Here is a 13,028-nt window from a genome sequence, read left to right as displayed (position 1 = left end):
CATATGCCCTTCTTTCAGCTCATCTCTTCCTGTTTTCCCTTCACATACCTTAGCCCTGATAAAACTCAGACTGTCAGGGAGTAAAGGAAGAAAGGATCAAAGTCAAGTCTTTTTTAAAAAACTTAACAGCTTTCACTTGCAGCGATTATATCCAGTGTGTTTCCTTTTTCTTTCAGTTTGAGCCCAATCTAATACATTTCATGGACCAAATAGACTCCTTTTGAGACACAAGGCCTCCATGGGTCTACACATGTGCAGGTGACTCCCCCCAAACTCCAACTGAGTATAAACAATACCAAATAGCTACACAATTATCAATCTACACATGGAAATTATCTATCCCAGATAATCAATCAAATGTTTGGTTATACTTTCTAACTTGTGTTTTTACTTCATCTTGCATCTCTAAGAAGAGCTTCCCAAAGAATTTCAATGTTAAAGGCACTGGAAATACAAGTTGTTATTGTTGAAGGGGAAAGCAGAAGAGAGTACAAAAAATGACATTTCCAATGGAGAGCCCCTGATTAATGGCCAGGACTAGGAACATATTTTTCCTCTCATTAACTGCAGTGCATAGGGGACAAAAGCATCTCTGTACTGGAAATAAGTTCACTCATTGGGGGAAAAAAAGGCTTCAATCCTGGAACCTTAACCAGTTAATCACTAGGTAAACTGATATATTAGGGCAATTGCGAACCCTTTTCCAAAAATAAAAGTCAGTTTGTTTCATTATAGTACTCAAAACAACTTTTATTGGGATCATCAATTGTTTGGGGAACTGGACGTAGATCTGAGTGTCCCACAGTTAATGCAAAATAAACAAATATATCTGTTCTGTGGTTACACGGCTCACTGGCCTATTAAAAAGAATTTGCCATGTAGTATTTGGAGGTATTACTTTGAATCCATAATGGGGAAGAAAAGGGATTTGCTCTTTACATCCTGCTTTTCTTGACTTCAGGGTATTTCAAACATCTACAGTCAATAAAGTACTTTTGACACACAATTATTGTCATTATGCAGGATGTGTAGCAGCCAGTTCATGTGCAGTGAGTTCCCACAAACAGCAATGTAATAGTGACAGTATTTTTGATATTGCTTGAGGGATAAATATTGATCAGGATATCAAGGATAACTCTCTGTCACGGGACCTTTGATATTCATCTCAGAAAGCAAACAAGTCTTGGTTTTTGCCTCATTTGAAAGATGGTACCTCTGAATTACATCATTCTCTTTGTGCTAGACTGGACTTTCGGTATATATGTGATGCTCAATTCTCTGGAATGGGATTTGAAACCATGAGTATATGACCCAGAGGTAAGAGTTATCACCGAGTCACAATTCATTTTATAATTCCAAACACAAAAAATATTTACCGTAGGGAATGGAGGAAATACAGAGCCAAGGATATTACTCTGGAGCTCATAAGTTTTCCAAAAGGGGAGAACAGATGAATGATGAAAAAATTAACAGTGGTTAGTGCTGAGTATTTTAAAGAAATTGCAGTAATGAAACACTAACTAAATATTAACTTACACAAGATCCTTCAACTTCACAAGATGTGAGAAATCTTAAACTGTAATGTAAAAACATTATATTTACAAGTTCTCAATCTTCGAACAATTAACAGAAACTAATGTTTTGATTATTTTTTATTGGTCACATATGATTTTGTATCTGTTGAAAATTCAGTGGGCAGGCACTGCAACCAAAAATACCAAAACACTAGATTTTCACCTTCTCTCACAAAGATAATATGAAGTTTTAACATTGAAACTAAATGTTAAGGGGCTCCTGAATAGAAGCTCTACGGTCAGATTTGGACTGGTGCATGAAAAGGAAATGTTTGGAGGGAAATGGACCATACACAGGCAAATGGGACAATGACTCTTATAATCATTTCCATAAAATACACATCCCAGCATGGATCACAGAATCCGAAGGTAGAACTATTTTTTTTCACAAGCGAATAATAAAACACATTTTTAACATTGAGAAGGTGCCATCTACAGGTGCAGATAAATATTGCCATTCAAGATATACTTTTTCCAGAAACAGTCTGGTATTGGAGTTCTCAGAACATCAAGAAATGGAGTGCTGTGACCCATTTGTTGATTTTAATAAACAATATTTTGTTACTTATTATAAAAGGGAAAAAATATGGAACATTTACTTGCCTTGAGATCCTGGCATTCGATTTATGATCTGATTTGGCATAGACAAAGGTCCATCTTGAAAAAGATAAAATTATTATGAGAATTATATCTTCTACAAGTATTTCTTACAAAAAGCATTCAGCAGAAGCACTGACTTGCTGTGTCACTCAAAGTAACCACTAAAACTACTATGTAGTGTGGGCTTTTATTCAAACACTTTTAAGATTGATGTAGATACCTTCCAATCCCTTGGACAATTCAAATGATATAGTTAAGTCTACGCAAGGGCAGTATGTAAAAATATGAAAGCCAAACAAAGCTATCAATACGCAGGATGTCCATCTTCCACACAGAGGGTGGGCTTCTTTATGAGAGTAAATCTGATGTGAAGATCCCAATCTGATTTTCAGTGTTTTATCTACAATAATACATATTCTCCACAGCTGCATTCTATCTTTAAGGATCCCAGTTCCTTCTGATTAATTTGAAAGGACAACTAGACATATTTCCCCCCAAAAAAGGAGTTAATAGTAGGATAAATGGTATTCTCCACACTCTGGCCTCAATGAGAAGATGGTCAGTTAAATTCTCTTTCATTCTTCATTTTTTTTGGACAATGGTGGAACTGGATTAAACAGCACAGGTGACAGGTCATTCTTCAGAAGTGATACTGGAATGGAAGCATATACCATCTACGTTTACAAGATCACTCTGAAGTTCTGTAAAAACATGTTCACTATCTTGTATACTTCTGGCAGATATTCAACTGAAAAGCTGCTTTAAATCTTTGCAAAATTAGAAAATTAGTTCAAGGACTTTTGCTTTATTGACCCTACATACCTGTTGGTAGTGGAACTGTACTTCCAAAATTATTTGTACTGAGTATTAAGACAAGATATTTTTCAAAGATGTAATTTGCAATTTGCTGCAAATCTGTTCAGATTTAATTTTATTTTATAGCCCTAGCCACAGTTTGACTGTCAATGTACTGAGTGTCACCAAAGTTTTTTGTGCAAGTAACTCAAAGTAAGGTTCACTTTTACAGGTATTTATATCTACTAAAAAGAAAAATATTTGGGACAAGCTCTCAAAATGCATCACTTTACTCTTAGAGCAAAGGGGATATCAGTCATAGCACAAACTTTTGATTGCGAGCAAATGATGAAATTCTCCCCACCTGCCTGAACAAGCGCAGCCCCAATAACTCTCAAGTTTGACATCACCCAAGACAAAGCAGTTCAGTTGATTAGCATCCACTTCTTCACTCATACACAATGACAGCAGGATCTACAATCCACAGGATACACTGTAGCAACTTTTCAACACTTCTCTAACAACACCTTCCAAGCCTATGGCACCTCTAACATCTAAACGGACAAGGATAGGACACAGAAGGAACACCATTACCTGTAAGCTCTGCACCAAGCAACACACCATTCTGAACTGGAGCCATGTAGCCACCCCTTTACTATTGTTGGATAAATATCTCGATTCTTCTTATGCATGGCAAAGTATAGCATTGTGCACATAAGCATAGCACACAGACTGCAGTTGTTCATACCACCATCTTTTCAAGGTCAATTAGGGATGGGCAATAAATATTGGTCAAATCGATTGCACCTGCATTACTTGAACCAATGAAAATAAATCAGTAGGAAATGAAGAAAGGACAGGACTGAGAATGACTTGTGATGGTCTTTATGCAGGAGTTTTAAGAAAAGTGTTACAGTAGCCAGTGTGTTGCTGAAGTCCATGGAATCACAGTTGAGCAAGACACAGCCTTTGGCAATGGAAGAGGAAAAAGATAAAAGATAGACCCAATAACCCACCTTGAGTGCAAGGGTCACTGGAAAGTGAACTGGCTTGGGAGAGGAGAAATGTAGGCTTACAAATCAAGAGGATACAGCAGCTATCAGCTGTATGGCTATTGATACCCAGAGTGAGACAGGAAGGGACAGAATGTAAAAAACATGGAAAACAGCAGTAAATAGGGTCAAAGGGAGTAAAAATAGTAAAAAGGTAAAATTAATGGCTCTTGAACGTGATTATTATTAGAATTAAAGTAAATGCACAAAGACAGGTAACAATGTTTGTTCTTAGAGCCATTATGGAGACAATTGCAAGATAAAGAAAATTGGGAACTAAATATTCAGGGTTTGTAACTTTTTGAAAGGATAAGCAGGAAGAAAAGGTTGGTGGGGTAGTATTGTTAGTAGGGAATGGAATAAGCAAGAAATGATCTCGGACCAGAAGTTGCGCAATCCATTTGGACGGACGAGAGATCATATTTGGAATGAGATACAGTACTAGTGAGTATATAGTTCGGGGAATTTGGAGGCAACTGGGAGTTGGTGCAGAGGGGAAGAGGTGTTCCCTGTTTATTTTTTGGTTCATAGTTTGTAAGGTCTTTTTACATGATAAATTGAAGTCCAGGATTTGTGGCCCAGCATGAAAGAAAGTGACAAAACAGGAAAACTATAAGTTCATTGGTTGGTAACAGCTGCTAATTTTACTATCTATTATAGGTTACTTTCAGATTGAAGGTAAATAGGGGGAATATTTACAAGTTACAATCTAAAAGACTGGTAGGAATTATTTTTAAAAATGAATTAAAAACTAAGTAAATAAAATATAGATGTAGGGTCAGGCAATGTGCTGTACCTACACAATATGGGAGCTGATGGACCCCACTTTGGTTCACAGTGGCCACATTTGCAACAAATATTGGTTGCTTGAGGAACTCTAATTCAGAGTCTGAGCTTCAAACACTGCAACACATCAGGGAAGGGGACAGTTACCTCAGCACTGTGTTTCAGGAAGCAGTCACACCTGTAAGATTAACCACCTCAAATTCAGATAATGACAAGGACAAGACAGTATGACTATAAGCGAAGCAGATAGAGATCCAGGAGGCAGTGCTGAAGGAGCTGAAAATGTCAAATGCTTTTGTTCCCTTTGTGGTTGAGAGCGGGGTCTACAGGGAGGATGAGAAAACTGATCAGAGCATCATGGTACACAGAGTCATTCAAGGGGAGGGGGGGGGGGGAGAAAAGAGAAATGTGCCTGTAATTGGGGATAGCATTGTCAGCAGACTGGACACTCTTCTCTGTAGCCAGGAATGAAAGTCTCAAAGGCTATGTGGCCTGCTTGGTGTCCACATTTCAGACATCTAATCTGGGCTGCAGAGGAACCTGGGAGTGGGAGGGCAAAGATCCAGTTGTTGTGGTCCACATATATACCAATGATATGTAGAATGAGGAAAGAGGTTCTGCTGAGGGAATATCAGCCACTAGGAGCTAAATTAAAAAGCAGAACCAAAAAGGTAATAATCTACAATTTACTATCTAAGCCATGATCTAATTAGCACAGGATTAACAAGATTAAAGAGGGAAATGCATGGCTCAAACATTGGTGTGGGAGAATTCATGGGACATCGACACCACTACTGGGGAAGGAGGAAAGGAGTAATTCTTTTGGGATAAGCTCCACTGAATCATGCTGGGACCAGAATCCAGTTAATTACATTCCTAGAGCTGTGGATAGGGTTTTAAACTAAATAGTGTTTTTTTTTGGTAGTAGTGGTTGAAGGGGGGGGGGGGGGGGGGGCAGGGGTTAGCTGCATGGGAAACTATGGAAAAGTTAAAGTAGTTGGGCAGGGATGCTTAGCAGAAGTTGTTCAGGTTTCCACACCAAGTAATGAGAGACCACATGGAAAGTCTCGGACATTTAACTTTGGACACAGTAGATGTGGTGGTGGTGGAGGTGGGGTGGGGTGCGTGTCATATCAGGACTAAGGGCGTTGTACATAATATGTGTGCAGTATACAACGCAAGGTAAATGAACCTGTAGCAGTTTTAAATTGGTAAATGTGATGCTGTATCAGAAATCTGGCTGCAAGGGATCAGAGCTGGTTACTAAATATTGAATGATGCACACCCTATCGAAAGAACATGTAGATGGACAGAGGGCTGGGACTGCAATGTTCACAAGGAATGAAATTAAATTCATAGCAAGGGATTATAAATTCTGAAGGCATAGAATCTGTGTATGTAGAGTTGAGGAACCATAAAAGAAAAAAGACACTAATAGGAATTATGGAAGTCCTCCTGGCAATAGTCACTATGTGGGAAATGGATCAGGAAATAGAAAAGGCATGTAGGAAAGACATTATTACAATAATCATGGGGGGACTTCAACATACAAGTGAACTGGGAAAATATAGTTGGTAGCAGATCTCAAGAAAACAAATTTGTGGCATGACTATAAGATATCTATTTTGGTACAGCTAATGGTAGAACCCACTAGGGAACAGGCAATTCTGTATTTATGATGTCTAATGAAGCAGACTTGATTAAGGAAATGAAAGGTGAAGGAACTCCTAACAGATAGTAACCATAATAATAATAGAACTTATCCTGCAGTTGGAGAGAGAGAAGCTGGAATCAGATGTAATGGTATTACAACTGAGTAAAAGGCAATTACAAAACCATGAGGGAGGAACTGACTAGAGTTGAGTAGAGAGTCTGGCAGAGAAGACATGGAACAGCAATGGCAGGAGTTTCTGGGGGTAATTTGGGAGGCACACCAGAAATTCATTCCAAGGTAGAAACAAAATACTAAAGGGAAGATGAGGCAACAATAGCTGACAAAGGAAGTGAGGGACTGCATAAAAGCAAACCAAATCAACAAGTGTACAATGGAGTACAAGATTAGTGGGACGCCTTTAAAAACCAGCAGAGGGCAACTAAAACAAAAGCAATGAGTGGGGGAAGATGAAATATGATGACAAGCTAGTCTGTAATGTAAAAGAGGATTGCAAGAGTATTTTTACGTATGTATAAAGTAAGGAGGAGACAAGTGTGGACATTGAACTGCTAGAAAAGAGGCTTGAGAAATAGTAATAGGGAACAAAGAAATGGTTGAGGATCTGAACAGGTATTTTGCGTCAGTCTTTGTGTTGGACGCCATGAAAGGTCTGCCAGAACTTGAAGAATCAGGGGCAGGAGTGTGGGTAGTGGTTATCACTGAAGGAGGTGGTGCTGGGGAAGCTGAAAGAGCTGAGGTAAATAAACCACCTGGATCAGGTGGACTGTACTCCAGGGTTCTGAAGGAGAGTGTGGAAGAGATTGTGCAGGCACTGATGGTGATCTTTCAGGAATCAGCAGTTTGGAAAATGGATAATGTAAAATCTTTGTTTTAAAAGGAAAGGAGACAGAAGACAGGAAATTATAGATCATGGAGGCTAATTTTGGTCGATGGTAAGATTTTAGTGTCCAATATTAATGATGAGATTTGGGAATACTTGGTAAAATAAAATAAAGAAAGATAGGGCTAAGTCAGCATGGCTTTGTCAAATGGAGGTCATGCCTGACAAATCTGTTAGAATTCATTGAGGTGGGAATGAGCAAGGGAGAGCCAGTGGATGTGATCTATTTGGATTTCGAAAAGGTCTTTAACAAGTAACTGCACAGGAAGCTATTAAGTAAAATAAGAGCCCATGGTATGAGGGGCAAGATATTGGCATGGATAGAGGATTTTCGCTCTGGTTGCAGGCACACAGTGGGAAGAAAGGGATCTTTTTCAGAATGGCTGCTGATAAGTAGTGGGATTGTGCAGCAGTCAATGTCGGGATCACAACTATTCATGTTATACATTAATGATCTGGACGAAAGAACTGAGGGCATTGTTGCTAAGTCTGCAGATGACACAAAAGATAAGCATTTAGAAAGCAGAGAGGCAGGAGGAGGACTTGGACAGGTTAGGTGAGTGGCCAAAGGAGTGGCAAATGGAACATAATGTGGGAAAGTGAGAGGTTATGCAATTTGGTAGCAAGAATAGAGGCATAGATCTCCAAATGGGGAAAGGCTTCGGAAATATGAAGCACAAAGGGACATTGGAGTGCTAGCACAGGATTCTCTCAAAGTTAACATGTAGGTTCAGATAGCAATTAGGAAGGCAAAAACATGTTTAGATTAGATTACTTACAGTGTGGAAACAGGCCCTTCAGCCCAACAAGTCCACACTGACCCGCCGAAGCGTAAACCACCCAGACCCATTCCCTTAAATTTACCCCTTCACCTAACACTACGGGCAATTTAGCATGGCCAATTCACCTAACCTGCACATCTTTGTGGAGGAAACCGGAGCACCCGGAGGAAACCCACGCAGACACGGGGAGAATGTGCAAACTCCACACAGTCAGTCACCTGAGGCGGGAACTGAACCCGGGTCTCTGCCACTGTGAGGCAGCAGTGCTAACCACTGTGCCAGAGTGTTATGGTATAAGAGCAGAGATTTACTGCTGAGACTGGATATGGCTCTGGTCAGAAACACAAACAAAAGCTGTGGAAAAGTTTAGCAGGTCTGACAGCATCTGTGAAGAGAAATCAGGGTTAACGTTTTGGGTCCAGTGACCTATCCTCAGAACCGAGGACCTTTCTGTGGAAGGGTTAGCAGAATGGAAATGTTAACTCTTATTTCTCTTCACAGATGCTGTCAGACTTGCTAAGCTTTTCCAGCAACTTTTGTTTTTGCTTCTGATTTACAGCATCCACAGTTCTTTCAGTTTTAGTTAGTATTTAACTCTCTGCCACTTCTCTTCTAGGCATGCATACCTTGAAGTTCTACTCCTCTCTTCAACATAATTTCCAACCTTTTTTCTTGTACACTGACATTAATTTCATAGTCACTCCTGGTGTCTGACCAAGTATTTGCTAAAACTCATTTCCATTGCCATATTACTTTCCTCAGTGACTGCCTCCAGCTCAGACTCACCCCACATGGATTCCAATTGAAGTTTCATCCCTTGTGATTTGAATCCACCCAGGATCACAGGTACCTTCTTGATGTTTAAAGTTCCACAGACAGCTGCTCTCACTGCATCCTCAATGCCATGGGGTGTCACATGTGCACACTCGACTTTTATTTCACAGCATTTCAACACGCTGGCTCAAGGTTGCACCATTCCGCAGTTCCACTTTATCCTCCAGCTCAATTGCTGTGCTAATAAGAAACTTTTCCTTTCAGGCATCAAAGCCTACAAGATGCAACCACTCAGAGATACCATGGCTCTCTGGAATCTTACTCCCTTACCCTTCACTCTAACTCCATCTCCTCCCCCAACACTGGATAAAAGCAAATTACTGCATATGCTGGAATCTGAAACCAAAAGAGAAAATGCTGGAAAATCTCAGTAGGTCTGGCAGCATCTGTAAGGAGAGAAAAAAGCTGACGTTGCGAGTCTAACTGTCCCTTCGAAACGTCAGCTCTTTTCTCCCCTCCCCAACACTACTTCCGGTCAGGTATTGACCATCCCTCCTAACCTCCCCCTCTGATACTGAATGTTCTGTATTCAGCAGAAGTCTCAGCTTTATCCTTTTGCATCCCTACCTTAAACAAATTTCGGGCACATGACATCAAACTCTTCTTCCATCATCTTTGCTTCCATGCCCATTTGTTTAGACAAGAGTCCTCTCCCCAACCCACAGACCTCTTCGCATAGCTCCAACATTCCCCCTCCACCTGGCATTTTAACTGCACTCCATCAGTTCGTTGAGAACTCTCAATGTGACATTGGTTACCTCAATTTCTACTCCATCGTCACCCAATCTGCCCTTTCTCCCTCCAAAATGTGCTTGATCTAACCTGGACTTTGTTATTGGACCTGCCAATTGGTGCTATCTTAGTCTGGTGTACTGACCTCTACATTGCAGAGGCTAAGCGCCAGCTCTCAGGTACCTCCGATGATCTTCCCTGGACCATGAACCCACTATGGTAATTAGGTCATTGTATCAACTATGGTCACTGACTCACTTCATCTGGGGATCTCTCCCTGACTCCAAGGTGACATTCCTCAGCACTGCATAGCTTGCTTCTGCCTCCTTCTGAAAATTCACAAACAGTCTGTCAGGCAGACCACTGTTTCTGCTTTTTCTTGCCCCACAGAACTCATCTCTTCCTACCCTGACTCAGTCTTTTATCCCCGGTCCAGTCCCTGTTCACATACATCTGTGATTCCTTGAATGTTCTACGCCAGTTTTAGAATTTCCAGTTTGCAGGCTCCAGCTGCCTTCTATTAAGCACAGATGTGCAATGCCTTTATACATCTATACCCCACGAGTATAGTGTCAGGGTTCTTTGCTTCTTCTTGGACAAAGGCCTGAATCGTTCCCACCCACCACTCCCCTTCTCCACTTAGCTGATCTCATCCTCACCTTTTCTTTTAACTCTTCTTATTTTCTTCAGGTCAGAACGGCACCATGGGTACCTGTACGGCCCCAGTTATGCCTGGTAGTTTGCTGGGTACATGGAACACTCCTTGTTTCAGTGGCCCCCACCCACAACTCTTTCTCCGATAAGCTGATGATATTATCGGTGCTGCTTTCCTCTCTCGTCCAGAATTGGAAAAAAGTTAATCAATTTCACTTCCAATTTCCAACTCCTTCCTTCCCTTCCTTGACAACTGTTTCCATTTCTGGGGATAGACTTGCCACTAATATCCACTATAAACCCACACTCTCCCACAGGTACCTGAACTAAACATCCTCACATCCTGCTTCCTGTAAAGACTCCATTCCGTTCTCCCTGTTCCTTCGTCTCTGTCACATTTGTTGAAGTTGGCTTCAACAGAACATGAGAACCCCCGAAATGTCCACCTTCTTCCTCAACTGAGGATTCCCCAACACCATTGCTGACAGGGCCCTCAACCATGTCTCACTTATTTCCTGCACTTCTATCCTCACCTGCTCTCTTGCCTCCCGCAACAGGAACAGGGTTCCTCTTGTCCTTATCAATCATTCCAGCAGCATTCACATCCAGAAGATCAACTGCCAATTTCTGCCAAATACAGTGAGATGCCACTACCAGACACATTTTCCCATCTCCTTCCTTGTCCGCCTTCTGCAGGGGCTGTTCTTTCTGGGATATCCTGGTCCACTCTTCCTTCACTCCCAACACATTCCCACAGGACCTTCCGCTGCAACTGCCTGAAGTGTAACACCTGCCCATTTATCTCCTCCATTCTCAGTATCCAAGGGCCCAAACATACCTTCCAGGTGAAGTAACACTTTACTTGCAGTTCTCACAATCTAATCTACTGCATTCATTGCTCACCATGTGGTCTCCTCTACATTGGTGAAATGAAGCATAGACTGGGTGACCACTTCACAGAATACCTACGCTTTGCCGGCAAAAAAAGTCTGAGACCTTCCAGTTGCCTGCCACTTTAATATATCACCCGGTTGCCTGGACAACATTTCTGTCTCAGGCTTGTTAGTGTTCCAGTGAAGGTCAGTGCAAGTCAGAGAGATGTACAGCATGTAAACTGACCCTTCGTTTCAATTAGTCCATGCTGACCAAATATCCCAACCTAATCTAGTCCCATTTGCCAGCACTTGGTCCATTCTGTATAGTTAACCTATCCATACCCTTATGATTTTGTAAACCTCTATAAGGTCACCCCTCAGCCTCCGACGCTCCAGGGAAAACAGTGCTAGTCTGTTCAGCCTCTCCCTGTAACTCAGATCCTCCAGCCCTGGCAACTTCTTCATAAATCTTTTCTGAACGCTTTCAAGTTTCACAACATCTTTCCGATAGGAAGGAGACTAGAATTGCATGCAATACTCCAACAGTGGCCTAACCAATGTCCTATATAGCAGCAACATGATCTCCCAATGCCTGTACTCAATACTCTGCCAATAAAGGAAAGCATACCAAATGCCTTCTTCACTATCCCATCTACCTGCAACTCCACTTTCAAGGAGCTATGAACCTGCACTCCAAGGTCTCTTTGTTCAGCAACACTCCCTAGGACCTTACCGTTAAGTATATAAGTACTGCTAAGATTTGCTTTCTCAAAATGCAGCACCTCGCATTTATTGGAATTAAACTCCATCTGCCAATTCTCGACACATTGGCCCATCTGATCAAGATGCTGTTGGAATCGGAAGTAACCTTCTTCGCTGTCCACTACACCTCCAATTTTGGTGTCATCTGCAAACTTACTAACTGTACCTCTGATAGAGTCAGAGATGTACAGCATGGAAATAGACTCTTCGGTCCAACCTGTCCATGCCAATCAGATATCCCAACCAAATCTAGTCCCACCTGCCAGCGCCCAGACCGTATCCCTCCAAACCCTTCCTATTAATATACCCATCCAAATGCCTCTTATATGTTGCAATTGTACCAGCCTCCATCACATCTTCTGGCAGCTCATTCTGTACACGTACCACCCTCTGCGTTAAAAGTTGCCCCTTAGATCTCTTTTATATCTTTCCCCTCCCACCCTAAACCTATGCCCTCTAGTTCTGGACTCCCCAACCCCAGGGAAAAGACTTTGTTTATTTATCCTACCCATGCCCTCATAATTTTGTAAACCTCTATAAGGTCACCCCTCAGCCTCTGACGCTCCAGGAAAACAACCCCAGCCTGTTTAGCCTCTCCCTTTGCTCAAATCCTCCAACCCTGGCAACATCCTTGTAAATCATCCAAATCATTTATGTAAATGACAAAAAGTATAGGACCCAGCACCGATCCTTGTGGCACTCCACTGGTCACAGGTCTCCAGTCTGGAAAACAACCCACCACCACCACCCTCTGTCTTCTACCTTTGAGCCAGTTCTGTATCCAAATAGCCACTTCTTCCTGTATTCCATGAGATCTAATCTTGATAACTAGTCTCCCATGGGGAACCTTGTCAAACACCTTACTAAAGACCATATAGATCACATCTACTGCTCTGCCCTCATCAATTCTTTTTGTTACTTAAAAAAACTCAATCAAGTTTGTGAGACATGATTTCCCATACACAAAACCATGTTGACTATCTCTATTCAGTCCTTGCCTTTCCAAATACATGAACATCCTGTCCCT

General features: G+C 41.5%; 1 protein-coding gene across 6 annotated transcripts in view; it reads right to left on the bottom strand.

Moving 5' to 3' along the window:
* crebbpb (CREB binding protein b) overlaps nt 1-13,028 on the bottom strand; it is a 212,181-nt gene that overhangs the window by 90,132 nt on the left and 109,021 nt on the right. For all 6 annotated transcript variants that reach the window (XM_060840649.1, XM_060840651.1, XM_060840650.1 and 3 more), the window contains exon 11: nt 2,178-2,231. In XM_060840649.1, the coding sequence (XP_060696632.1) occupies nt 2,178-2,231 (54 nt within the window). The remainder of the gene's footprint in view (nt 1-2,177; nt 2,232-13,028) is intronic.

This window comes from Hemiscyllium ocellatum, chromosome 20 (assembly GCF_020745735.1).
Source record: "Hemiscyllium ocellatum isolate sHemOce1 chromosome 20, sHemOce1.pat.X.cur, whole genome shotgun sequence".
Classification (NCBI taxonomy): Eukaryota; Metazoa; Chordata; class Chondrichthyes; order Orectolobiformes; family Hemiscylliidae; genus Hemiscyllium; species Hemiscyllium ocellatum.
This window is presented reverse-complemented; position numbering and strand designations above follow the sequence as displayed.